Source organism: Dipodomys merriami, unplaced genomic scaffold (genome assembly GCF_024711535.1).
Source record: "Dipodomys merriami isolate MVZ:Mamm:240054 unplaced genomic scaffold, mDipMer1.0.p SCAF_32, whole genome shotgun sequence".
NCBI lineage: Eukaryota > Metazoa > Chordata > Mammalia > Rodentia > Heteromyidae > Dipodomys > Dipodomys merriami.
The window spans coordinates 7,566,861-7,594,121 of NW_027204715.1; the positions used below are offsets into that span (position 1 = coordinate 7,566,861).

The 27,261-nt window shown below is 42.9% G+C and overlaps 1 protein-coding gene across 5 annotated transcripts in view; it reads right to left on the reverse strand.

The window, feature by feature from the left end:
• Ctnnd2 (catenin delta 2) overlaps window positions 1-25,552 on the reverse strand; it is a 795,501-nt gene extending 769,949 nt beyond the window's left edge. For 2 of the 5 annotated variants that reach the window (XM_070042192.1, XM_070042190.1), the window contains exon 1: window positions 24,449-24,612. In XM_070042192.1, coding sequence (XP_069898293.1) covers window positions 24,449-24,485 — 37 coding nt within the window. In that variant the 5' untranslated portion in view covers window positions 24,486-24,612. Of the gene's footprint in view, window positions 1-24,448; window positions 24,613-25,487 lie in introns of those variants that run through there. The other 3 variants (XM_070042191.1, XM_070042193.1, XM_070042194.1) reach the window with 3 other exon arrangements.
• Between the last annotated feature and the right edge of the window lie 1,709 nt (window positions 25,553-27,261).

Genomic DNA, 27,261 nt, shown 5'->3' on the forward strand with positions numbered 1-27,261 from the left:
GCTGCATTTTTAGCTATGCTTGAAAGCCAAAAGCAGGAATCCCGCATCTTCCATTCTGAATAGAAGCCTCCAACAATCATGGGGCTTGTACCAATGCCAGCTATTTAATTTTTAATTAGCAATAGACAACTTGGTTGGACCCTGACAACCAGGCGGTACAAAGAAGGAAAGTATGAGAGTCCGAGAGCCACCTGGTATAGAGAACGAAGCTTCAACACAGACACTGGGAGCAAAGCAAGAAACCTGGAAGGCCTGCCTCCTCTTCTGTAGTTTCTTCTACTGAGCTATCAGTTCCCTAAGAGTCAACCAACATAAGAAAACATGAAGCAGACAATTCCAAATTAGGCAGCGCATGAGTTTTGAATCACACATTTATCTGGGTAGTGTGATTCAAACTCATGCTGTTCTTCTTCACCCCACTTAGGATGGATCTTGTCTTTGTCCAGAGTGTCCACAATGGTTATGTCACCCATCCCATACTCCCTCTGTGGCCATCTCAACCATTAGGTACATCGCTTTGGTACTAGCTGCAGGTTCAGACAAGGTAGCCTAGAATATGTCCTGTAGATAAGAGCTGTCTACTGTAAAGGCAACAGACAGAGAGGGAACTAGGAAAAGAAAATATGACATTGCTCCCTGGGGGAGGGGGGGCACGGTACTCTCTCCCAACATGCACTTAGAGCCCTGAGAGTTGGTGGAAAGTAGAATGCTGAGCACATTTCCATACTTGCTTTAAGAGAAAAGGGGGGGGGGGCAGTGGGGAGCAGAAATTTTAGAAATCGTTAGCCTTATCTATTTTCTATTATTAAGGTAAAATGGCAAGTTTCCAATTTTAATGATAAGATACCCTCATTCTTATCACCTAAGAGAAACATTTCATAATTTTCACACATGGCATAAAAAGCACAGCAGCAGTATTAAATATCACCAAGCCAGAAAGAATGTAAAAATGTTTAACCCAGAAAATTAGCACTACAATCCATCAGCCAGATAGCCTGTTCGAAAGCCAGATAAATCCCATCATTAATTTTCAAAGGAAAATATAACCCAAGGACCTTTGAAGCTAGCTATTGCTGAATGTATATGCAATAGTAATTAATCTGATACTTCAAATGATGGAGTAAATATAAATTAATCTAAATTGGTCTGCACAGGTAAAAAAAATAAATACAATTCTTGACCTCATAAAATGTTCAGAGCTCTTAGATAGATAACTTCAAAATAATTCTTTTATGAAAGTTCAACACCCTTATTGTTCAACAAGTAAAGGTTTCCAGTTTGTTAAATCATGCTGGTACAAACTGGTCTTTTCAGTTTTAAACTATAGATTCAGAATAGCTATCTACTACTGCATTCAGTTCATCAGCTCTTGAATTCTCTCCCTTACCCCACATCCTCAATTTCTGCTTCCCAAACTCCTAATCCACTATCAGGTCTGCTCAAGTACTCTATTTCTCCTAGTTGCTACTATACACATACATAACTCATCCTAAAACCTTTGTACTCTGGGTGGGGGGCGTCCCCAAAGTACTTTAGGCTCTGAGAGTAAAGGCTCAAATGGCCTAACATTTGTTCTCACCCCAAATTCATGTGTCTAAACTTGTAATGCCTAATGCGGCCATGTGTGCAGCAGAGACGCTGGGTAGAAATTAGATTAAAGGAGGTTGTCAAAGTGGAAATGTCAGGGGCGATCAGTGCCCCTCTATGGAAAGGAAGTTAGTTACCCAAGAATGCTCTCCTTGTTCTTCTTCATCCCCTAAACACTGATTATGAGCCCCACAGCTTATTATATATTGCCATAGCAGCTCAAACAAACAGTAATCTCTCTTGAATGGATTCTGGATTTTACTATACATATGCAATACACATACAGTTTCTAATCTGCCAACATGGGCATAGAAAGCAATCAAGGTTCACTGAGCAAATGTTAGTATACAATTGAGGTTTTTGCTCCTTTCTTTCCTTTGTTGCTTCCATAAAGTATTTCACAAGATATTCATGACCAGGCACTAAATAGACAAAATTGTGCACCATAACATCCATATCATAATTGAAGAACACTACTGAATGATAAGCATTTATATACTCTTTAACCAGGACTTAGTTCTTCCACATATGTGGAAGACACATATGTTCCCTTCCCTAATTCACTGAGCACATGTTGTTATAATTTTAGTCAGAGATGACAAAGAGCTGATGGATGGACAGATAATTGATTGTACATGTAATTTTCAAAGACTGACTTTAGTTACACGGACATTGTTTTCCAGAATTCTTTCTAAACATCCACAAGTTTAACAGTGACTCAAAAAGTCACTATATAGCTATCTTTGCAATAAACTGGGTGTATATTCATACACACAGTCATATAATATAAAAGTCTGTGAACAAAAGGGAAGAAACTTCAGGAGAAAACTGGAGCTGAGAAGAATAGTCCAATGTCCTGATTTACATATAATATTATTAAAAGATAATACCACATTGTTTTGAGCACCACATAATGTTATGGGTTGAATGTTCAAAATCAGCTACGTCATGCTTCGTGCTCTAGGTTAATTGACATTGAGTGATAAACATTTCCTGAAATTCATTATGATGTAAACTTTGAAAAATAAAACCAATCAAGCATGAATTTGCTAGGTTTTCTTTTGGGTTCTCAGAGATCATCTTCCCTAAGATTCCATTCAGACTTTCCAAGTAAACATTTCTGCTGAAGTTTCTATCCCTTTCAATCCCATACTATTTAAGTCTTCAGCATGATGGCTGAATGGCTGAGGCTAAGAAAGCTGAGGGGTTTGTTGTTTTATTTCTCTCTCTTTCTCTCTCTCTTTTTATGACTGAAATGGTATTAAGCGCTTATGATTTAAGTATTATTTGAGTTAAGAATATTTGTATAGCTCATGAAGAGTTATTATGATTTGTATTAGAATTTATCACTTTTCAGACAATGAGATGATCGTTGCTGTTTCTCCTTCAAGTTAATACAATGTATTACAACATTTGTTGCTGGCTTTCCCCTGCTTGTCTAGCATGATGGAGCTGGCCTGAAGGCAGATTTCTGTGCAAGTGTATCAGTGGGGTTCTAATTGAGTTTACCTCCCGGGAGGCACTGGCTAGGGCAGAAGGAAGGAACCTGAGCATTACCTCCCCTTCCTTTCTCTCTCCTTCAGCCTCCCCTCACAACTGCTCCTTTCCCACCATGAGTCAACGTCCTATTGGACAGGCCTCTCTCTCTGGTAAGCAAGGCCCAAGGTTAGGTGCTACTGCCTTCTCTTACCTTTCTAGGCCCTGGTTTCTCCATCTTTAAAAAAAAAATTCTCTTTACATAGTTGCACAAAGGAGTTGCTATTCAACAAAGCAGTTTACATTCTCACCCATCCCTCCCCTCGCGTTTCGTCATTTTATAGGATCAGCTGAGTTTCTGACTGCATCCTCCCCTTCTTCATCTTAGCACTACTAACATCTTTGCTGTGCTATGCCCTGTAGGAGGTTTAGCCACATCCCTGGCCTCTGTAAACTGAAAACTATAAACAAACACTGCCCATTCCCCATCATCAAAAACGTCTCCTGGGCACTGAGATGGGGCTAAGGGTGGCGGGAGTACTAATGCAAGTCTGGTTGAGAATCCCTGCTCTAGGCTGAAGGGGTAATGGCTTCCTGAGAACAGTCCCCTTGGGATTTCTCTGTCCTCTTCTAAACTGTCAGATTTACTCTTGACTGCACGTAGTCTCCCACGTTAAATTGTTGGAAAGCCTGCAATGGTTTGTGGCTGACACAATACTCAATTAGTAAATCATACCTGCATTCTTAGAGGCAACCGCGGTATACAATTTCTAACAGCTGGTGATCATCCACTATTTCTCATCTTTCTCCAATCTTTCTTTCCCATTTCTTTGGAAAATCATGTGGCTCATCAGTCATCCCTCTTTTCCAATACATGCATTAGACAGTATAAAGATTTGTCTATGTATACATGAGCTGTATTCTTTGAGTTCTGCTATTTGTTGCTCAATGGAAATTGAGTTATAGAGTCTCAGTATTTTTTTAATTAGCATTCTAAATTGGGCTGAAAGAAATATATTTAATTCCTTAAGGAAGCATCATATTTTTACAAATAAATCATTTTTAAACTATTGGTGTTACAGTATTTGGAGGTACTTGGAGATGATGGTTAAGTTATCAGCAATTGGGAAGCTTTTATTCCATGTTATTATCCAGACTATAGCCTGAGAACAGCAATTTAGGGAGAAAATTTCTCAATTTCAATAATGATCATTGTTAATTCCTGGTCATCATCAAAATTATCAGAAGAAGATGGTGGTTGAGTATGCCAATTATCTTTAAGACAAAGTCATAAATACCAGATTTTGAAATTTAAGGACTAATCCTTTACTTCACTTTGGAAAAGGTATAAGAATAAGAAATATTCAATTTTAAGTTAGAATATCAAATTCCATATTATATATAAATTCAACTAATAAATTTAATGTTTATGCATCAAAGAGTATCATGGAAAATTTTCAGACTTTCCTTATGACATAACTAAGTAAATAACTCCTATGATAAATGCAAAAGACAATTATCTTTGTAATTTTATTTCTTTTGTGTTTTTCTTTTGTCTATGTGGTACCAAGGACTCAAACCCAAGGCTTCATGCATGCTTGGCAAGTACTCTACCATAAAGCCCCAGCTTCTTTTAAAAGTGCAATGTAGAGTTCTTATATAACAATTACACACACACACACACACACACACACACACACACACACACACACAAAATCAGAGACATACATACAATGCAATTACATGGTTTCTGAATTGTTTTCCATTTTATACTTAAAAACATAAGAACTATGTATTATCTAATATGTATAGAAAGTTTATAGGGGTTATATGCTTAACAAAACTCATTATACATTGTACTTTCTCCTTGGTCCTGGTTCCTACAGAATTTCCTCTGTCTATTCTTTCTCTCCCTCCCTCTTCCTCTCCCTCTCCCTCTCCCTCTCCCTCTTCCTCTCCCTCTCTCTCCCTCTCTCCCTCCCTCGCTCTCTCTCTCTCTCTCTCTCTCTCTCTCTCTCTCTCTCTCTCTCTCTCTCTCTCTCTCTCTCTCTCTCTCTCTCTCTCTCTCTTTCTCTCCCTCTGCCTCTGCCTCTGCCTCTCCCTCTCCCTCTTCCTCTCCCTCTCCTCACTTCCATGTGTTATTTCTTGTATAAGTTTGCTAGCTTGTCTCTGGGTTGAGATCCCAAGAGAAAAGATCAGGCAGGTAAGGCAAGGTTCAGAGGAGCCTTAGAAACAAAGGTCATTTTTGCTTCCGTTACATTGTATCCACAGGAAGGAGCAATCTTAGACAACACAGGATGAACAAATGTTTGGCTGTGTTCTGCACCCCAGATCTCAAACTGTGCACAAGTGAATCAGAAAACCTTCAAAGCCAGTGGGACTGGAAAGTGACCACTCATTATTTATAGAACCAAGAGCCGATGTGTGTAGCTTAAGATTCAGTGACCTTGAAAGGCAGTAACTATACCTTTTCTGTTTAGTATTTCCTAAGAGTCCTTGCTGCTTCATGCACCTGGGCAGTCGCTCAATGCAGAAACTTGTGCTTGCCCCGCTGCCAATCTGCCCAGCCCACATCTCCTCAGACACCAACAGAGCCAAGCCTCGAGGGACCACAGGAAGCACAGGGGCACAGAAGTACCATCACCATAGCAAGGTGCACAGGAGAGACCGGGGCCTCCTGGGAGGCCTACCACCAGCCTGGATATCCCAAATTAATAACATTTTTCATTTCTGTCTCTGCAATGACACTGGACCCGTTTTTCCAGGGCTCTTCAAGGCCTCCTCGCTCTTTGATTGCCTCTGCCAGCTCCAGTCACCCCACATGGCAGAGCTGCCTGCAGAGCAGCCTGGGGTTGCCATGGCGACGGCGCTGGCCTGGAAGAAGAAGGGAGAGGCAGCTACCAAGTGGAGCAGGGGAACATGACTGCAGCACCGCCACTCCCCAGGCCTGTGGGAAGGGCCAGGGTGTTGGGGGTGTTGGGGGGGGGGGGTTTACAGGGCAGCAGGGTGTCAGGGAAGGCAAAGTGAGAGGGAAATGAGAGACATTCAAAATTGGCAAGCATCTCCAGATATGATTCAATGTACTAAAATGAAAGAAAAACCAGGATTTCAAGTGTAGCCCAATTACCTATTTGTATCTGATGTGTGTGATGTGTGTGCATGTATGCATGCAAACCTGTGTATGTGTGAGAATTCTGTGTGTGTAAGCATAAGAACTCTAGAACAAACACATGTATATGTATACATACATCTTCATACATAAAGACATGCTTATCTACCTGTGTATCTTCATGCATACTGTGCATATACGATCACATGCAAAGATATGAAAAGGATGGTCTGTGTTCTCTTATTTCCTGGGAAGAGCAATTCTTGAAAAACAGCAAGATGGATTTGGAGTGTGCCACCAGCTGGTCTGAGCACATTACCACCACGCTGGCTCTCACCATCATTTGCACACTAGTCTGCTCCTAATGAAGTGCTGACATGATTTTTTTTCTTACATTTATACACAAAAAAGTAAGATTGTAGTTCATGTACAAGTAACTGAAACAAGATTTGCTTTATCAGTAAAAAACAATAGGCTCAACAAAGAGAAATTCCTAAAGTTAAGGAATATCTAAGCTACCCAACTTGCCAAACCTCACAGGTTTTTCCTTCTCTTTCTTTTTAAAAAAATGTACTTTGTGGTTTTTGTAGAGGTGCTAGACAGAGGGGTTACAGTTACATGAGTCAGATAATGAGTACATTTCTTTTGGAACCATGTCTCCCCTTCCCTCACTCTCTCCAGTTTTACCCTCCCGTCCCTACCCACAAGACATACAATACATTTTCCACATAGTGCCTAGTGAGCACCCCTACTGTATTTGTTCAACTTTTGTTTCACCTTTCTGTCGCCCCCCCCCTTACCCTGCCAAAGACAAATAAACTAACAAACAAGACAAAAGGAAAACACAATGAAGTCTGGGCAGGAGGAGGAAAGCACACATCCCTATCCCTCTCAAACTGGCCATGGCTACAGAGCAGGCTCTGCGTGATGCCGTATGACTGAGTAGCTCAGGGTTCAGCTCTCCTCTTCCTTGTCCCACCTCAGCCGTCATGGAAGACTGTGCCAGCTGCATGGAGGGGCCTGCTTTGCATCTCACGTCTCAGGCTGAAAAGCACTATCCAAGACTCCATTCCCACCTCGTGACAACCCATGATGAATAGGTGCCAACTTTTATTCTTCACTTACTTTTTTCCTCTTATCCTTTTTTTAAAAACTTTACCTAACTTTTGCTCTCTAGTAATTGGTAAGGGGTTGCTTGCTAAAGCAGCTGAGTTTATCCTATTATACAATATCCTCATTAAAGTATTTTAAATTTATTTTTTATTTTTTTATTGTGAACATACTGTACAGAGGGGTTACAATTACGTGGGCAAGGTAACGAGTATATTTCTTTTTTTTTTGGGGGGGGGGAGGGTCCAGTCGTGGGGCCTGAACTCTGGGCCTGGGCGCTGTCCCTCAGCTCTTCAGCTCAAGGCTAGCACTCAACCACTTGAGCCACAGTGCCACTTCCGGCTTTTTCCTTTTTGCTTATGTGGTGCTGAGGAATTGAACCGAGGGCCTCAGGTATGCAAGGCAAGCACTCTACCACTGAGCCACCTTCCCAGCCCACCAAGTACATTTCTTATCAAGCATTGTTGCCTCCTCCTCCTTTGTTTCCCCTTCCCATCCCTTCCCATCTACAACCCACCCTCCCTCCCACCCCACTCCCCCCTTCCCCTGCCCCCAGCCAAAGATGTAAAGTTCGTTTTTCGACATAATGACTTGTACATCTCATTGTTGCAATGGGTCCACCTGTATCCCTATTTAAACGATTTGTTTTAATCATGACAGCAAGGTCATTTGTATTAGAAGCCCAGGGAATTTTGACAGGTTATGTCTTCAAGCTCTTCCAAGTTAACACATAATAATATTAATAACAACATATGAGGTATTGTATAATGACCATTGTTTATTTAACTTGCTCAAAGACTTCATTCTTTCTAGCAAGGTCAGCCTTAATCCATTACATGGTTTTACCCATGGCCCTTGTACCTTAGTATCTAAAAACACAAGAGAATTCTAATCTCTATTTGTTAAGTCATTAAATGGGGAATTTCAGTGGAGCTTAAATGTAAATTTTCAAGTATTAATCAGTTTCCCAATGAAGAAAAATGACAACGAATCCTGGGCTGGTGGTATAGCTTAAGGGGCAGAATACTTGCCCAGCAATTGTAAGGCCCTGAGCTCAAACTCTAGTTTAAAAGAAGTGGGAAAAGGAAAAGGAGAAAAGGAAGGAAAAGATTGTCATTTGTGTAGATCCAAGATGGCTGCCAATCAGGTATTTTCCAGGTATGGATTTTTCAAATTCCCAGAATGACACTCAAAGAGAAAACTCTTCAAAGCACAGACTTCATTTAGAAAGCAATCATGGGAGGGACCCTTTCTCCTCCTTCTGTAAGACTGACAGGTGACAGGTGAAAACAATAAGGCAGCAGATAGGGTGTCACCAGCCTCTGGGCACAACTACCAGTAGCCTATACTGAATTACAAACCCCCAAGCATCAAAGACAGAATTCAGTCAGTAGTTTTAAGAAATGTTTCACAGATGCATTCAAATGCTAAAATGCACAATTTGGGGGCCAATATACCACTCCAAGAGAAAATAAGCTAAATTATTGTTTGAGTGGATAGCACAATATAAACACGGAGGAAAACCACCTTAAAGACACTACTAAGACAGGAGGACTCTTCCGCACCCAGCACCCCACTTAATAACAAAGCATTCTCAGAGTGCAGGTTTTATACTGCAAAAAAAAAAATCACTAAAGCCAAAGCTAATTTAAATAAAGATGGGAGTCTGTAATACTAGCCTCCAAAAGAAAAGAGATACTGAATTTTACAAAAGCAAATAGTTCACCTTATATTAATACTAACTCTGAGCCAGACATTCCATTTATGAGATGAAATAAAAGTAAACGTGAAATTACTACAATTCTACTCTTTAAGTCACATAATTAGGTCCTAACATTTTATTATGTTGCAGTTAAGGAAAGCTCAATATCCCAAACCCACTTCAGTACTTGGAATTGAACACAGGAACTTTAAGGAAGAACAAACTGAATCACATCCCCAGTTCTTTTGCTTTAAGTTTGTGTCTCAGATAGGGTTATCCTAACTTTCCTTAGGCTGGCCTCAAACTTACAAATCCTTTTCCTTTTTCTCCGGAGTAAGACAGCAAGCTAGTACCACCAAGCCTAGCTGGCGTTCATTCCTTGCATTTTGTAAAACACTTTTTAAAAATCATGTTTCTTTTTTCATTTCCATTGGTTTTCATTGTTTTATTATCTTTAAAGTAGTTGTACACACTGGTTTCAACTTACTGTGTCAATTAATGAGTACAAGGCATTTTGAACAATGTCACCCCATCCATCAGTCTTCTTCCCATCTATCCATATGGCAGCCAACATAAAAATTACCACTTGGATGATTTTATAGCAGTTTAAAATAATTTGCTTAACTTACAGTTGACAATATTACAAATTATAGATGGTAACTTCAATTTAAATACAACAAGAAATGTATGTTCACTTTTAAGAAAATGAATCTACTCTGGTGATTATAGGCTAATCACTGCCAAGATTTCTATTACTCATCTCTACTTTCTCAAGATAATGTCTTGAAAAGAGAGCCTGAAATTTCTCTAACTCAAGATTTCCCTTGGGCTCATGATCCACTACTTTTCCTGAGATGGGAGATATCATCCCATGAAAACATAAACCTGATACAGTTCTAAGTCTTGCATCTGAAAGTATGTCTGATATTACCCTGCAGCAAAATAGCTGCCATATTTATATTCTATTTACTGTGAGGTAATCTGGCTTTGAGAGATGACCTACAATTAATGACTAGGTCAGGAATACATGCCAGCTGACAACAGGCAAAGCATTGGAAGGTGTGCACAGGGAAATTCCAGAAACTCTTGCTAATGAACCATTATACTGATCTATCATATCCATTCAGTGATAAATTATCTTGTCTTATACATGGTCTTCTCATTTCATCATGTACCTGGGTTATGATTCAATTATAATTATTTATTCAAAATATATCCTCCATAAAACATGCCCCTAGGAGCCACACATGCATGCATGCTCACATTGTACTATTATCGATACCCGGTCCATTTTCAAGTCACCTTAATGACCAGCTTTCAAGGAGGTTGTGTCAGAGAAAAGACACATGAAAACTGGCAGATGAGATGACTCGTAGTTCACACGTGTATACAGGGACTAAACAGGTCACTGATGAGAAGGGCAGATGAGACAAAAGGACAATCAAAGTAGCTTCAGCCTACTCAACCAGGGAGACAGAGCGGGGACAGGAGATGAAACAGACAAGGGGTGGATTTTTTCTGCTTGTCATTAGGGTCAGACGCAAGGGTGAGATGTAAGGTCCTGAGAAGACCTCTGTCAGCCCTGGGATTGAGTTCCAGGGAGAGAGAATAAAGGCAGGCAACCTCCCATCTGTAACCTGAAGTGGAAATCCAGGTGAGAGATGAGGCAGCCAACCTGAGCACTTCAGGAGTAAAGGCAACAGAAGCTGGGAGGCCCCGCCATGATGAGAAGCATCCATGCACATCTGAAGCAAAAATAATAATCATGCCGCGAAAGGGAATACGTGCTCTCGGGAGCACATTGTTCAGTGTCACCTTCGATATTTTATAAATCAAAGTGAAATACTTAAAGTAAACTCAAGGATCATCTTAAATCATCCGAAGAATGACTCCGATTATCCATTGGAAATTCTCACTCAGTCCAAATGCTCAAAATGTGTCACAGAGGTTGGCTTCCTGGGGGTTCCAATCTCCATTACAGACTGCAGTTCCCCATAGCAGAAATTTTGCTGATGGAACCCTAACTTTTGGTAGTAGGATATGTATAAATTGAATCCTTTCAGTGATAATAATTAGGATTGGACGAGGACATGATGGTGGGACCCTTAGCATGGAATCCATGACCTTAGAAGACAAAAGACAGTGAGAAATCAGAAAAGGCCATGTGAAGAAGCCAGAAGGCAGCAGTCTAGGAGCTAGGGAAAATGAGAGGGCTCCTCCAAGGAAAGAAATCTGCTGACAATATGAGGTGAAGATTTTGCCAGAACTGTGCGAAAGAAATGCCTGTCATCTAAGCCACCCATCCCACGGGATTTTGTTAAGACAGCTTGAGCTAAGTCACAGTGTTTTGATTTAATGAAGTCTCAAAGCCAGGTTGGACTATCCCAACATGAATGCTTTGATATGTTTCCTTTACCTTCTGTAATGTTCAGAAATGTGGTGTGTGCTTATCACTAGATTTTAGTATAGCTGTGCCATTTAATATGGTGCTCAATTATCCCCTCAATGCTACTATCCATCTGTGGTCACAATGTTCCGTCATCTTCCCCAGGTGAACATGTAGACCTTCTCAAGTTCTTCTGCCATTACAATGTTCTGTACAACAACCATTACCACACCGTGTAGCACCTGAAATTTAGACTATCCTATATGTATGTGCAGCTTCATTTCTGGACACGGTGGCAGCACAGCTTTCCAGAAGCTAACGGTATCCTCGTGAAATGGGGAGACGCACAGGCACCTCAGGCTGACCAGCCCGCCCTGATGCCCTTCAGAGGCAACTCTCACTTTGGCAAATTATCCGTACTGTCTATCCTCCAAGATACATCAGCAATAAGTAGGGAGCGGACAATGCCCTACTTCCATGAAAACTATCCAACAGAAAACCTGAATTCACTCCTCCAGTGCCTGATGTGAACAGCCAGGAGATAAAAGCTGTGGTGATATGTGCATTGAATATTAAGAAACTATAGAACACAAGAAATAAACATTTTCCACCACATCCAAAAAGGAAGAGGAAAAGATACAGGCAAAGAAACACAACAGGGAAAAGAGGCCTGTGTAGACAGCACTTCTTTAGATCAGAGCTGAAAAATTCATGGACCCACTAAGTCCTGGTCCAGAAGGAGCAACATGCCATTTGCAGTCAGGTGAATATCACCTGAGAGAATTCTGAGAGAAAGTGAACATCCCAAAACCTATTGGTCCCCAAACCAATCATATTGTTTTGAGAATTCTTGAGATAATAGGAGAAAGCATGCATAAAGACTAATACGCTCCCAAACCCAAAGGAATAACTTTGCTGAGGTCTCCTCCCACACCTTCAACTCAAGACAGCACATTCTTTGGCTCTGTTACCTCGGCGCCCGCTTATAAGCTCACCGCCACCTGTTATTCTGCAGGTATAATTGAGCTGTTGTAAAAGCAGTTTTTCAGGCCACAAAGAAGCCACATACACTCATCTACTATACTGAAAAAGCATAAAGTATTTCTATTTAATACTGAAGGATCAGGAGTCCTGATGGTGATTAATGCATTATAAGAGAACTTGCATATAAGAAACAGAAGGATGTTAGAGAGCAGATGGGAAATAAGAGGCTGTATGTAGCATCACTTGAGTTTGAGAAAGAGAGTAGTACTACCCCTTAACTGGAAGGAAGGGTAAACCAAAGGGGTGGGTGGGGTTAGGAGAGATGGGGGAGAATGATGAAAGGAGTGACACTAATCAAGATGCTTTCTGCTCACAAACTGACACGTTGAATTGAAACTCCTTTGTACAATTACTTAAAAATAATTTTAAAAAGTTAATGAAAGAGAGAAAGGCAAAAAGAAAAGAAGTGAGTAGAGAGGAAAGGAGGGGGAGGAAGGGAGGGCAAGGAGGGGGGAGGGAGGGAGAGAGGGAAGGAAGGAAGGGGGAAGGAAGGAAGGAAGGAAAGAAGGGAGGGAGGGAGGGCAAGGAGGGGGGAGGGAGGGAGAGGGGGAAGGAAGGAAGGGGGAAGGAAGGAAGGAAGGAAGGAAGGAAGGAAGGAAGGAAGGAAGGAAGGAAGGACATCTCAGAGGAGACATTATCTGGCTCCCAAGGAACACAGGTAGAGCACCTCGTTTGCTATTCTTTTTGACTTTTGCTTTTTCAAAATATATATTCTGTTCAGATTATTCAATGAATTAACAAACCATTGAGCATCTCATTATATATTTAAAAAAATAAAACCTTTGTTCCCAAAAGTAGTTTAAGTTTCCTGCCCCTTTCTACTTTTTTTAAATTCCTACACTTTTTTAAACCAAGTATTGTCAAACCAAATCCCTCGATCAGTCTGAAGTGTCCATAAAAATGAACAGAATAGATGTCACCTGAGTGTCAGCTTCCTCCAGCTATTACAAAGGCAAAGAAAAGCAAACAACAAGCAAAACCGTGATTATTATATCTTCTCTAAAACCTAAAAACCTTGCCACTGATTCAACAGCATATTTAATCAGAAACTTAAAAGTTCCCTTCTTTACTTTCTTCAGAAGTTAGGACAATATGGACCAAATTAAATTTTTAAATTAAATTTACACTTGATTTTTTTTCTCCTGGCAGACTACAGTTGGAAAGATAAGAATTGTCTGCATTTTTTATTCAAAGTATTTAAGGAAATATGCTTAAATATGGAAGCCAATCGTGGCTCGCACTTCTAAAACTGTTCTGATAAAGCCTCCCAGGCGCCAGACTCTGCAGCCCACCAGGACAGAAAATAATTTTCTAGAGACAGCTTGGCAGATTTCACTCTTGAGGTGCAATAGGCTCCACTCTACCCTCTTCTCTCCACTGCAATTATCTGCACAAGGAGAACGGTATGCAAGAAATTTTCTCAAACCCATTTAGTCTAACAATGCTTGAAGTGACACAAGAAAGAACAAGAATTACTTCCATCATTGAGTACAGGGAAAGTTCTTCCTTTAAGCAATGCCCAGTGATGTAGGGTGTGACACTGCCCTCACAACCATTAGGGAAGTACGCACACAACGCTGTGTGTTACACAGGGAGAAAACTTTTTTTTAATTCCACCTCATACCAACTGAAAAAAAATCTTAGCCTTTGTGAAGTACATCAAGAGTTCCCATGGTTGTATTTTATCCTTGAATGTTGTCTATGATTGTGCTTTCTGTTGAATGATATTGAAGAAAAAAAAAAAAAAAAGCACTATGCTGTTCTGAATGAGCAAATGATGTGTTAAACACAGATGCAAGAAAAAGCAAAGGCCAGCCCGTTTTGGGTCTCAGAGCTCAGGTTCTAACCCTAACCCTAACCTTGCTTCACAGGGTCCAGTACCCAAAAAGAACACAAAGCCAGCAAAAGAGCTTTCATTTATAAGTCACTCAACTGTATGTATAGATGAGTGATTAAATGAGTGTTTCCTATGTGTCTACTGCTATCCTAAGACGTGAAGATCAATGGTTTTAATGAGCAGATTGCCAGCGTGGGTGAGGCTGCAGAAAGCAGAGCCTTAGGTGAGAAGAGCAAGAGGTGAGGTGCCCGTCCCTGGGAACAAGAGAGACTGTGGAAGAGTACAACTGTCCTCAGATTGGTTGTCTACCTTTCTCTTCCCACACCACTGACAAGCACATAGCGAAGTACCAGTAGCGGACCAAAACCATGTGCGCCTGCCACCCCAGACTGCGGCAAACACCTCACCTTTCCCACAGAGGTCTCTGAGGTCCCTGTGCAGTTGCCTAACTGTGCCTCATGTGAGAAAAGCAAAAGCCAGAACTAGAAGGAATCATGTTTGTTTGTTTGTTTGTTTGTGTAGTGTCAGTACGAGGAATTCACCTCAGGGTCTAGGGGCTCTCCCTTAGCTTCTCTGTTCAAGGCTGGTGTTCTACCACTTGAGCCACAGTTCCACTTTCAGCTTTTTACTGGTTAACTGAAGATAAGAGTCACTCACACTTTCCTTTCCAGGCTGGCTTTGAACCACAATCCTCAGATATCAGTCTCTTGAGTCATTGGGACTACAGGCATGAGCCACAAAATGCCCACTTGCTCACTCTCTCTAAAACCACTGAGTACTCTGCTGTGTGATTTAAGTATATAGTCTCTCAATTGGCCCTTTTAATACAACTGGAAGAACCATGAAATATTATTTCTCCTGAATCAACAATGTCACCTTAGTAACATGCTTTCTTACTTAAAAATTGCTAAGTCAAATTATGAAGTCAGTCAACTGTAGTCTAACTTTAAGCTGCTCTCTTAACTCTCTGCTCTATTAGCTATATCTACTTAAGGAACCCTAAGTCACTGCACAAGCAAATATTTCCTTAAATGACGAATCCTTATAGAAAAAATAGAGTTGATTTCAAGAATTAAAACCATACTTCACAAAAAAGGCCTATACTGTGAAGGTATGACAGTGATGTAATTACTATGGACAAACAACATATATCCATTTAAAAGTGGAAAATAAGGCAAATAAGAAATACAGTTCACAATAGAAGTACTAGTGAACAGATCAATGACAGGTTTACCCTGAGAAATATTCCAAAAGCAGTAAACTACATCACCAACTGCAATTTTTCCCTAACTGAAAGCTTTTAAAAAATATAATTGCAAAATGAACTTTACAACATCGGTGGGGGGGAGCAGAGAGGGTAGAGGGGTAGTTGTAGAGGTGGGGAGGGAAGGGATGGTAGGGGGAAAACAAAGGAGGAGGCAACAATGCTCAATAGGAAATGTACTCATTACCTTGCTCATGTAACTGTAACCTCTCTGTACAGCATTTTTACAATTAAAAAAAACATACCGAAAATATAATTGCAATACCCAGTGTTGTCAAAATCCTGGGAAATTTGCCTCATTTATTCCATGCTGACAGAAATGTGAATTATAAAACGTTTTTGGAAGACACCTGGATGGCATTATTAGCAACCCCGAAAATACCCAGTTTTAAGAAGTACATGTAAATGCCTGGCTGAAAAGTATTTAGCTATCAGAACTGCAATCACAGCATCACATGCACTGCCAAAAAATGAAAACGCCATCAATCTCCAAAAATAGAGCTAAGTAAACACTGTTATGTAAATTGGAGACAGACACTTAAAATGAAAGTTGACTTGCCTTACATGTTAAAAGGTAACAAAATAAAATATGAACAATCTTCTAAGTGGAAAAAATGTACACTAGCTGAGTGCCAGTGGCTCACTCCTGCAATGCTAACTACTTAGGAAACAGATCTGAGGATCATGGTTCAAAGCTAGTCTGGAGATGAGATTCATCTCCAATTAACCAGCAAAATAATTACCAGAAGTAAAGATATATAGCTTAGGTGGTAGAATACCAGTCTTGAGTGGAAAAGCTAAGTGATATTGTGAGACCCTGAGTTCAAACCCTGGTATACAAACACACACACACACACACACACACACACACACACACACACACACACACACACACACACACACACACACACACACACACACTTATGAGATAGGTACTTCTGCTAAAATTAGGGTCATTCACTGGGGAGGAATTTACAAAAGATTGTATTATTTTTATATTTCCAGTGTTTTAATGAACAATCATTATTTTGAAAAAAATAATTGAAAAGGAGAAAAATGTTGCACTAATGTGCTTTAGAATTTGTAAGAAGATATCTCCAGTAATCTTACTCAATATTCAAATTTAAAATGGACAAACTCATAGCATGACTGAATATGTGTGATATATATTTATTTCTTCAGCTAACCTAAAGTCATGCATTCAACCAATTAATATAACCAAATAACACTATTTTTTTTTCAAAAATGAGGGAGGGGTAACACTGTTTGATGAGAAATGTACTCACCACCTTACTAATGTAACTGTAACCCCTCTGTATATCACCTTTACAATAAAAGAAATTATTTTAAAAAACAATTTAACACAAGATTTTTTTCTGTTTACTAATGTGATATATAATAAACCATGCTATATTTAGTGGGAAAATACTACCTAAAAATAAAATACTCAAAACACTGCCATGAACATTGAGTTCTTGGGTTTGTGTGAGTTAGTGGATAGAGGTTCTGGGTATCATATTCTGTATAGATTTTTGCTTTTGTTTTCTTTTTAGCCTTAGGAATCATGACTCTTTAGTAAATTACATATATTGTTGAAAATACAATTCATTCCTATATATTCCTTAATTAGAAGTGACATAACACAACAATGCATATACTGTAGATTGTAGAATATTACTCATGCATAAACCAACTCAACCTGCATGAACAGCCTGAATAAAACCTTACCAGCCCCAGCCTTCCTGTACTACCCCCGGGGTGTAGGGATAGGTGGCATGATCTCTATTGTCTCTAAAACATTTTAACCTTTAACCCCATTTAACCTTGAGGGTAAATCCTCTTCATCCTTACCCATTCTCCACATGATTCAAGAATCATGCTCTGCTCAAGAAAGTATTGTATTAAAAAATGGAAGACTGAAGTGTGACTCTTTTATATTTGGACAGCTTGGTTTGCTGCCAAAGAGGTTGTTTTTCCTGGAAAGTTGTGGAAGGTGATGACTGCTGTGTTACTCTACTATCTGCAAGACTAAGTAAAATATTTCATAAAAAGGAGTAAAATTTATCAGAAGAAGCAGACATTTTTACATTGCGTAGTCATGCTCAAGAGGCAGAGCATAGTGAGTATTTGGAAATGCAATTTTTTTCTTCCTCCTGAACTATGGCCATGACTACTTCTATTAATACTGAAGCACTAACATCAGCCGAACCATAATTACCTATACTGAGGTTCAGATCAGGCCACAGGTAACAACTAGACTGGATACATATACACACATACACACACACACACACACACACACACACACACACACACAGTTTGGGAAATCAAGATTTATATATATTATACATAATATATAATGTTACATATACTATATATAATATTATATCTACATGTGGTTTGGGAAGTCAGATATTAATACCAACTTTTCATACTCAATTCTCAATATTTACAAGGTCGTGCAATTATTGGCAGTTAGAAACTACTGGGGAGTAGGAAAAAGACACTAGGGCAAGTTATTTTAAAGTCAGCTATACATATAAATCGGTTGGATTTCGTGGATCACCCCGACTATAAATCAGCCAGGGCATTAGATACTCTCTTGATAATTCCTGAGATAGTGTCAAAATAGCATGAAATATTTAAAGGACATAACCACTAAGGAAAGTTCTGTGAAAGCTACCATAGCCAGAATTCTATCAACAAGAATTCTTTATAAGCCATGCCAATGGGGAACACTTCTTCCTTACTTCTGATAGTTCCTTCCAGATGAAGGAGCTTAATTAAAGGAACACTCCTGGCCTCACTCCAATCCTTCACTTTCTCTGCCTCTGAAGAATAAAGGAGCAACTTGTCTTGTTTCTTCATGCTATCTCTGGAGATCTCCTGCTCTACAGAGAACAAAGGCTCTCTCTGGTCTCTACCAGCTCAGAGGCAGCTCTCCATTCTTTTGGAGAGGGACTAGAGAAGGAAGGCCAAGGACCTGGGCTACCTTCCAGTTGGCAATCCCACATTGGAAAACTGCTCAAAACCTGAAGGCAGGAGCAGTGGAATGGATACTTCCTTGGTTCTTTAAAACCATTAAAAATTCACATTTCCGCTCATCCCATGACTTTTAAGTAAATATATACATTTGTATGATTTCTGTGGTTTCATATTTAAACAAGAAGTTGTAATAAGCATTATAAGACTATGAAAAGGTTCTTAAACCCAAAGAATGGATTATATGAAATAGTAGAAAAGGCATTTTAACTAATGTGTATCTTTTCAATTGAAGTAATAACCAAATCTATTGAACAGGATTTACTAATAAGAAAATTCCAATCCTTAACTAAGCAGTAAAATGTATTTGCTAATTTCAATGACAGAGTTAACTGTCCCATTAACTAACCATTTTAGTAGATACCTTGTTTATATCATTCAAAATTTGCAGAGAAGATGGCATTTTGGCATTTCTATATATTCACAAAACATAACTGTCTCACCTGTTTACTTCATTCCCCAAAGTAACAGAAATATATTCTGTGATAACATCTATTTTTACTCTGACACCATAATTGGCAGTTCCCACAACAAAACATAAATTTGATTATAAATAACCAAGTGATTGTCAAAATGTTTTCTGACTAAAGATAAATTAGTCCTGTCACACAGGTCAGATCCTGCAACAAATTCTAAGGAATACCAATGCATGATTATTCTGAAAGTGGTGTTGTTCCACTTCAAATTCCTCTTGGTCTGGTGATGCCACATCTTCAAACCTAGAGGAGTGGGCACTTCAGTATCTTCCCTGCAGATCTCAGGAGGTGAAGAGACAAGTGACAGAAACCACGGATTTCCAAAAACAGAGAGACTAGTGCACATACTTGACTGTAACCGGGGTGTGGGTGTGTCTCCTCCTTATACAATGGCTTTTGTTGCCTACGTTTTCTTTTTATCCCTGCCACATTGATATTGGGTTGTGATGCATGCTCTAGGCTTCAAAACTGGACAGATGTTTATTACTGGCCTAAAACAATGATGCTTACTGAACAGTCTATCATACTCTGCACAACATTAACTTTTGTAGAAAACTGGCTCATAATCAAGTGAAAATATAACCCTAATGAAAACTAAAACTTTTGCTGGGCGCTGGTGGCTCACGCCTGTAATCCTAGCTACTCAGGAGGCTGACACCTGAGGGTTGAGGTTCAAAGCCAGCCCAGGCAGGAAAGTGCATGTGCCTCTTATCTCCAATTTACCACCAGAAAACCAGAAGTGGCACTGTGGCTCAAGTGGTAGAGTGCTGGCCTTGAGCTTAAGAGCTGAGGGACATCACCCAAGCCCAGAGTTCAAGTCCCACGACTGCCCCCACTCAAGAAAAAAGAAAAGGAAAGAAAAGTTTTACAATTTCTGACTATTAAGGGAAAGCTTTTTTAAATAATGGTGCTAGGGTATAATTTACTTAATATATTTTAATATATAAAATATTACTATGTCTGTCTCAAAATTGAAAAAATGGCATTCTAGATGCAAATCCACATAATAAAACAATATAATAGGAAGAGACTATACCTCTGTTAGAGTGTTAACTTATTTAATAACACGTAAGAACAGTTACCTTTCTTAATAAGGATGTTTTCAACTTACGTAAGTGTTTACAGTTAGCGTGACACTTTTCCCTTTACTTTCTTATTTTATCTTCAAACCAATAGCTGGAGACATTCTGTCATACTGTACCAATTTTGCTGATGCAGAAACCAATTCAATGTCTGAGGATCATATAAATGGTCATATATACAGGTACTATAGTATACGGTTATAAGCATAACATTTTATAGATACTATGCTAAGGAACAAAGGTGAGTATTTGTCTTGGGCAGCTTCTTTGAAGCACTGTTTCTCTTACTTAGCCATTATTTCCAATTTGTCAAAAAAATAATTGATACAAAGTATTACTTCAATAACCTAATATGACTAAGACGTTTCCTACAAATCAATTAACCAGCACATGAAGCTTGAAATTAAAACTAACTGCTATGTGATCCACGGATAAACAACTGAAAAGGTTGTAACTACATTATTTTTTGTTAGGAGTCTTAACATTTAATGGACTAGAGTCACAGTATGATAAAATCTTCCTGCAAGTTTCTTGTGTTGGAGGTACTGTTTGTGAATATAATTGGATTCATTAAATCCAACCAGGCAGTTTATTAATCAGGAGGCTGGGTTGGCAGACAATGGATGGAAACTATTTATCTATGACATGTTTCATATTTTATAGTATCATAAAAAGCTGTTGCTTTGGCATACAATCAGATAAACTTGGAGCTAGCAACAAGTATCATGAACTCTTCTATCCAGATTAACTTTTCACATACAGCAACATAACCCATCACACAGCTATCCAAGTACTGTGATCTTGGAAACACAAAGATGATGGAAACCATCTGAGAAGCCAACAGAAGTATTCTGTTTGAAAACCCAGGTCTTACTAAACCTAATAGAAACCCACTGTATCTACAATAACAACACTACAATCAGAACATTCAACTTTAACTGTACTCATTACTTTATATATGTAAATAAGTCCCCTGACCATCACCTTTACAATAAATAAAATTAAAAAAAAACTGACAATTTGTGCTTGGTTGTGTCAACCATCTGAGTTTTAGAAGTTCAACACTCCCAAGGATGTAGTACCTTTTTAAAAATGAAAACCGTGGTGTATGTGCTGATACTGAGGCTTGAACTCAAGGCCTTGGCATGGTCCTTTAGCCACTTTGCTCAAGGCTGGCAGTCTTCCACTTTGGCTACAACTCCACATCTGGCTTCTTTGCTATTTAATTGGAGGTAAGTATCAAAGACTTTCTTGCCTGAGGCTGGCTTCGAACCACCAATCCTTAGATCCCAGCCTCCTGGGTAGCTAGGATTACAGGCATGAGCCACTTGCGACCTAAAATGTAAAGGCCTTGTAAACCTTGCCCAAATGTCACATAGCTTCTCAGTAGAATTTATGATTTACTGATGTTTTAAATAAACACCATTTTTATTCAGAAAAAAATGAAACCTGTGTTAGGAAGAGCACAGTGCCCCTCTAAAGAAAATAATGTACACAAGGAAAAACAACAAAAGAAGTTACTTCAGGAAGTTAAAAATGCAATGCTTTGATTTTAGTCAAGAATGTGAGAATGTTGATCAAGATATATTATATTAGTAATCTGCTTAGCTAAGTGGCAACTCCTTTATGCAACTGCTTAAAGAAAATAATAATAAAAAAGAAATAAAATTTAAATTTAAAAACTGGTTTGTTGTAACTAGGTATTGATAAATACCCAAGTATATCTGATCTTATGAAAATGAGTCACTATAAATTATTCCAAATATAAGTTCAGTGGGGCCACCTTATGAAATTATTCTAAAACTTTTCAACAGTTCCACCTAAGTACATGACATATAAAAGAGAGGTTTACTAAAAACACAACAGGAAGAAGTAGACTCTATAACATTTCCAGGAAAGACACTACGTGTCTTTGACACTATGTGTCAAAAATGATATTGTACTTGAGAAATATGTAAACTAATTTTTAATTTTACAGTGCATTATGAAAACATTACCCTTAGAAATTATTTAACAAAACTATAAATTGTATTTTCCCATAAAATCATTCAATTTCATTTTTTCCCCTCTCTAACAAACCATTTCACGAAAAAGAATTGGCTTCTATTCTGGAAGATGTGAAGTGGAGAGAAATACTGTCATTTGACAGTGCATGACTTTTATTACCAACAATGAGAACATTAGTGACATCTGCAATGGCTGGATTATACAACTACACAAACACACACCAAATTAAATAACTCCTTTCCACAAGACTATGCCAATTTTATTAGAGCAACAACCTCATGCAGTTATGACAATTGCCATTTAATCAGGTACGATCACTTTCCATCCGGAAGATAACATAAAAGCCATATATATGATGCGTGCAGATTTTCTCACGCCTGTCGGCAACTCACTGAAATCAAACACAGGCAAGAGAGCAAGGTCCACTGGTTTCCTTTAAGAATACACTAGACTCCGAAGGAGAAAGGAAGGCAAGGAAGGAGAAATTGCTATCTATTTCATCGAATGCTTCTTTCTGAAAGAAATGTGGTAAGATCCACAGCACATGCAACATGCTCTGGGTAAGTTCTCTGAATCTAAGGTTTAAAAATTAATAAAATAATAATAATAAAGCATTATTGGCCCAACGAATCAGTCCTGGTATAACGTGAGCCCCCTGACTCTTGTAGTCCTTCTGCAAAGCTGACTTCTCTTTAGAATGAGCACCTCCCAGATTTTCACATGTAACTGACTGTCATCATCTTCGTTGGAGGCCTGGGACAGTCAACCCACACACCAGTGAGGCGACCACTGAACTTTTTCTTTTTCTTCCCATAGCAACAGGACACTGGGATCTGCGTGGGGCAGAGACATGCTAAGGAAAGTCCGCCACCCGAGGGAAGCCGGGGGCGTCTGCTGGGTGTGTGAGGATGCAAGCCCCAGGTGCCACACTTCCCGTGCAGAGAACCCCTCCCCTCAGGCACGGGTGGATCTCTGGACTTCAGCCTGAGCCCCGGGAAACGCTCCGTCCGTGGGAAGTTGGGAGCCTGGCCACGATCTCGGTTGGGTGGGGATGTGCACAGGCCGGGTCACCTGAAGCTCCCCTGGGGTGAAGAAGCTGAACACGCGGAGGGAACTCCTGCAGCCTTGCAGCCCAGCCTTGCCACCAACTCAGGCCAGAGGAAAATCCTGCCCAGCCTGGGAAATACTGCCCGTCCGACGCCAAAGTCCTGATATTTTTGGCGGATAGGGCGATGCTTTTCTGAGCCAACCCCGAAAGCCTGGGATCGGCACGCTACCTTTCAGACCGTTTCCAGGAAGGAAACGCCAACACCTAGCAAGCAACCACAGCCTGTCTCCCCTCCACCCCCGCCTCCCCAACACACACACACACACGGGCGCGGGTGCGCGCATGCACACACACACACACGCACACACACACTCATCACCCCGCGTTGACTGCGAAACACAACAACTTTGGGCATCTGGGAAGTCACTGCTCTTCGTGGGGAGCTCACATACACACACACAAACACACACGCCCCCGAAATCTCGGAGTCCCTTCCCCTCCCACCCACCCCCCGCCCCTTCCCAGGGCTCAAACCCGCCGAGCAGCCACGGATGACAACCACCTTCCCTCGGGAGGGAGAGCGGGGTCGGGCTGGGAGGGGGCGGGGAGGAGGGGAGGGGCTGCGCGCCGCACGGCTCGCAGCCATTAATTTACCAATCGCCCAGCGGCGGCCCGCGCCTCCCGGCCGGGCACTCACGCGCCGCTCCGCTCCCCGCGCCCGCTGTCGGGCGGCGCTCTCCGGAGCCTCCCGGGTCTATTGTCAGCGCGCGGAGCCCCCCCCCCCCCCCGAGCCCCGCGATCCGGCCGAACCGCGTCCTCGGAAATGGCTAAATATAGACCCACAGGGGATCTGGGGAGGGGTCTGGCGGGGCGCGGGGAGCCCCGAGACCCAGCCCCGGGCGCCTATGACTAAGTCTTTCCGTTTGGTTCCCCGCACACGTCGTGATGACATTGAGCATAAGGGCGAGCGACCGGAGGAGGGCCGCCCCGCCCCCACCCCGCGCCCCAGGGCGGCGGGAGCGGCCCGGCGACGCGTGCCCCCCACCCCCCGCCCCGGGCAGCGGCGCCCTCCGGGGCACGGGCCGGCCGGCGGGCTCGCGGCGCCCGCAGCGGCTCGGTCACCGCGCCGGGCTGGGCGATCGCGGTCCCCCCCTCCCGGCCCCTCCCCACACACACACTCGGCCGCCGGGGACCGACCCCCACCGGCGGCCGGGAGGACGCGCCCGCCACCCCCCCACACACACCCCCTCCTCCCGCAACCCGGCCGCGGCCACTCACCGAGCGGCGCGGCGCCCGCCGGCTTCCTGGCGAACATGCGCCCGCCCGCGGCGCCGGCAGCTCCTGGGCCCGGGAACGGGCGTGCGCGCCGCCGCCCGGCTTCAGGGCAAGGTCAGGACCTCGCCCGACTGCAGCATCCCCGGGCTTTTGTTGTCCGGAGCGCGGGGCCGCGGGACCGGCGAAGGCGGCGGCTCCCGACGCGAGTGCGCAGCGCCCGGCCCGGCGGCCCCCCGAGCGGTCGCGGCGCGGCGCGGCGCGGCGGCGGCGGCGGCGAGCGCAGCGCCCCCTGCCCGGCTCCGCGCGCGCTCCGCGGGGCCGCCCCGGGCTCCCCGGCGCCTCAGTGGCAGCCGCCCCGCCGGCCGGGCGCGAGCCTGGGGCCGCCGGAGCGCCCCGTGCCGCCGAGCGCCTCGGAGCCGCGCCCCGCCCGCGCCCCGCGCCACCTGTGCCGCCGCCGCCGCCGAGGGCGAGGCTCCTCCCGCGGCGCGCCGCTGCCTCAGCCTCCACCTATGCCTCGGCCGCCGGCTCCCGCGCCGGGCTGGTGAGGCGGCGTCCTCCCCACCGCCGAAACCTGCCCGGGGTGCGGAGCATGCCCAGTGCCGCCGAGCGGGCGCGCGGCGCCTCGCCACGCGCACTCCACTTCTCCTGGTTTTCGCGGCAGCAGCGGCGGCGGCGGCGGCGGCGGAGGGGAGGAGGAGGAGGCCGCGCGCCGGGAGAGCGCCCGGCAGCCCCGGGAACGGCCGCCCCGTCCAGTCCGGACTCGGGCTGGGACGCCCCGGGCCGGGATGGAACCCCGTCCCGAAGAGGACCGCCGCTTCCCGGCATGGGTGCCTTCTTCACGTGGCCAGATGCCGCCGACCGTGCATTCCGGTGGGGGCAGATCGCGGGCCGCCCACGGGGCAGGGGTGCGGGCGTGAGCGGGTGTGAGTGGGTGAGGGGTGCGGGGACAGGCCGGCTGTGCGTGCTGGAGGGTGGGGAGGCGGAGGGAAGAAGCCACCCCCCCCAGCCCCCTTTCCACGCAGCCCGCCCTGGCTGGACTCACCTCCAGTGTTGTGATCGCGTAGTTCACCCCGGGACTTGGTCCCCCACACCCAGGTCTTTTCTGGAATGTAGGAAACCTTCCTGCGAGAAGCCCCTGGTACGCCCTGGAACTGGAAAGACTCGGGAGGGTCCTCCTCCTCCTCTTCCTCCTGGGTCACCACTTTCCTGCTTGTCTTCTCCTCACTTCTGCCACTTTATCCTGTGCCTGTCCCCCATTTCCCAAGCTACATTGAAACTCTTGTTCTCACACACACAGACGCGCACACACAGACACACAGATGCACACACACAGACACACACAGACGCTCACACAAACACACACTCACAGGCCTTCCAACACAGCTGCATTGTTTTGTTTTGGGTGTCCTGTTCAGATGGGTTTTTCACATACCCTCCTGGTTAGACAACCATGGACTGAACTGGACCTCGTGTTTGGTTTCTTGCTGTGCACTCGGGCAAGTGCAGTGAGTCTATTGAAAGTCACTGTAGAGTAGAAGACCCCTGCCCTGCCCGTGTCTGTCCCTGTCCCCGTGTTTCCACAGGGCTCACCCCTTATGTATAAGACGCAGGGTGCCCAGGAGCTAGGACAAATACTTCTCATTACCATCCCACACTCACGATCCCAGACCTTCGCCACTCCACCCTCTCCAGAGCTGCTCTCTGAACACAGACAAAGCGTGACAGCGGGTAACTGACCCAAGGAGACTTCTGAAGCCCAGTGGCAATGTGCTTCTAGTTCATGTTAGAGATGATCCAACCAAGTCAAGTTGACTGGGTTTGCTCTCCATTGTGCATTGGAGTAAGTTAAAATATAAGTTGAGAAGAATAGAGAAGAAAAGGGTTAGGCCGATTAAATAGGTAAAATAAATAAATAAATAAAATTAAATGAGCTGAATTGTAGGTTAAGCATGGACTACTATTGACCACAAGGCAAAATTACACTTATCCCTCCAGCTCTAAGGAAGAATGCCGACAAATATTTGATCTCACTTGCCAAAGTAGCTCTCCAGTGCAGGTCTGTGCGTGCTTTAATTTGATAATTAAATATCTAGATTCTGTGAGGAAGGACATGAAGGCCATTTGCAGCACAGATTGGACCATATTTTGTGCTTTAGCTCTCAGAAAGACAGGTCAATTATGTTGAGCACTTGGTAGGCAACAAATTAGAAGCACCATGGCCATTGTGCCACGATAAACTTGCAAAAGATCCTCTTTGTTCTCTGTTTGTTGTTGGGGGTAGTTGTTCTTTTTATTAGGGTTTTTTTTTGTCTGTATCTTTTATCTTAGGAGAGGGGGGGAGCGGGGAAGGAGGAAGTAGTTGAAAGAAGAGTTACTCGCTATGAAAATGAGGACAGGTGCTTAGACACCATCCCTACACAGTGCATGTCTCTTTTATACTCATCTTGATCCAAGAGAAGGAAGTAATTTTGTAAATTTACTTAGACATTTTGGTTTTTGTCGGTCGTGGGGCTTGAACGCTGGGCCTGGGCACTGTCCCTGAGCTCTTCAGCTCAAGGTGAGTGCTCTATCACTTGAGCCACAGCACCACATCCAGTCTTCTGGTGGTTTATTGGAGATAAGAGTCTCATGGACTTTCCTGCCAGGGCTGGCTTTGAACCGTGATCCTCAGGTCTCAGCCTGCTGAGTAGCTAGGGTTACGGATGTGAGCCACCAGCGCCCGGCTCTTAGACATTTTTTAACGTTGACCCATAGACAGTCCCTACAAGCCTTTCTTAGGATGGATGTGGGGTACTTAGTTTGCGAAGCAATAACAA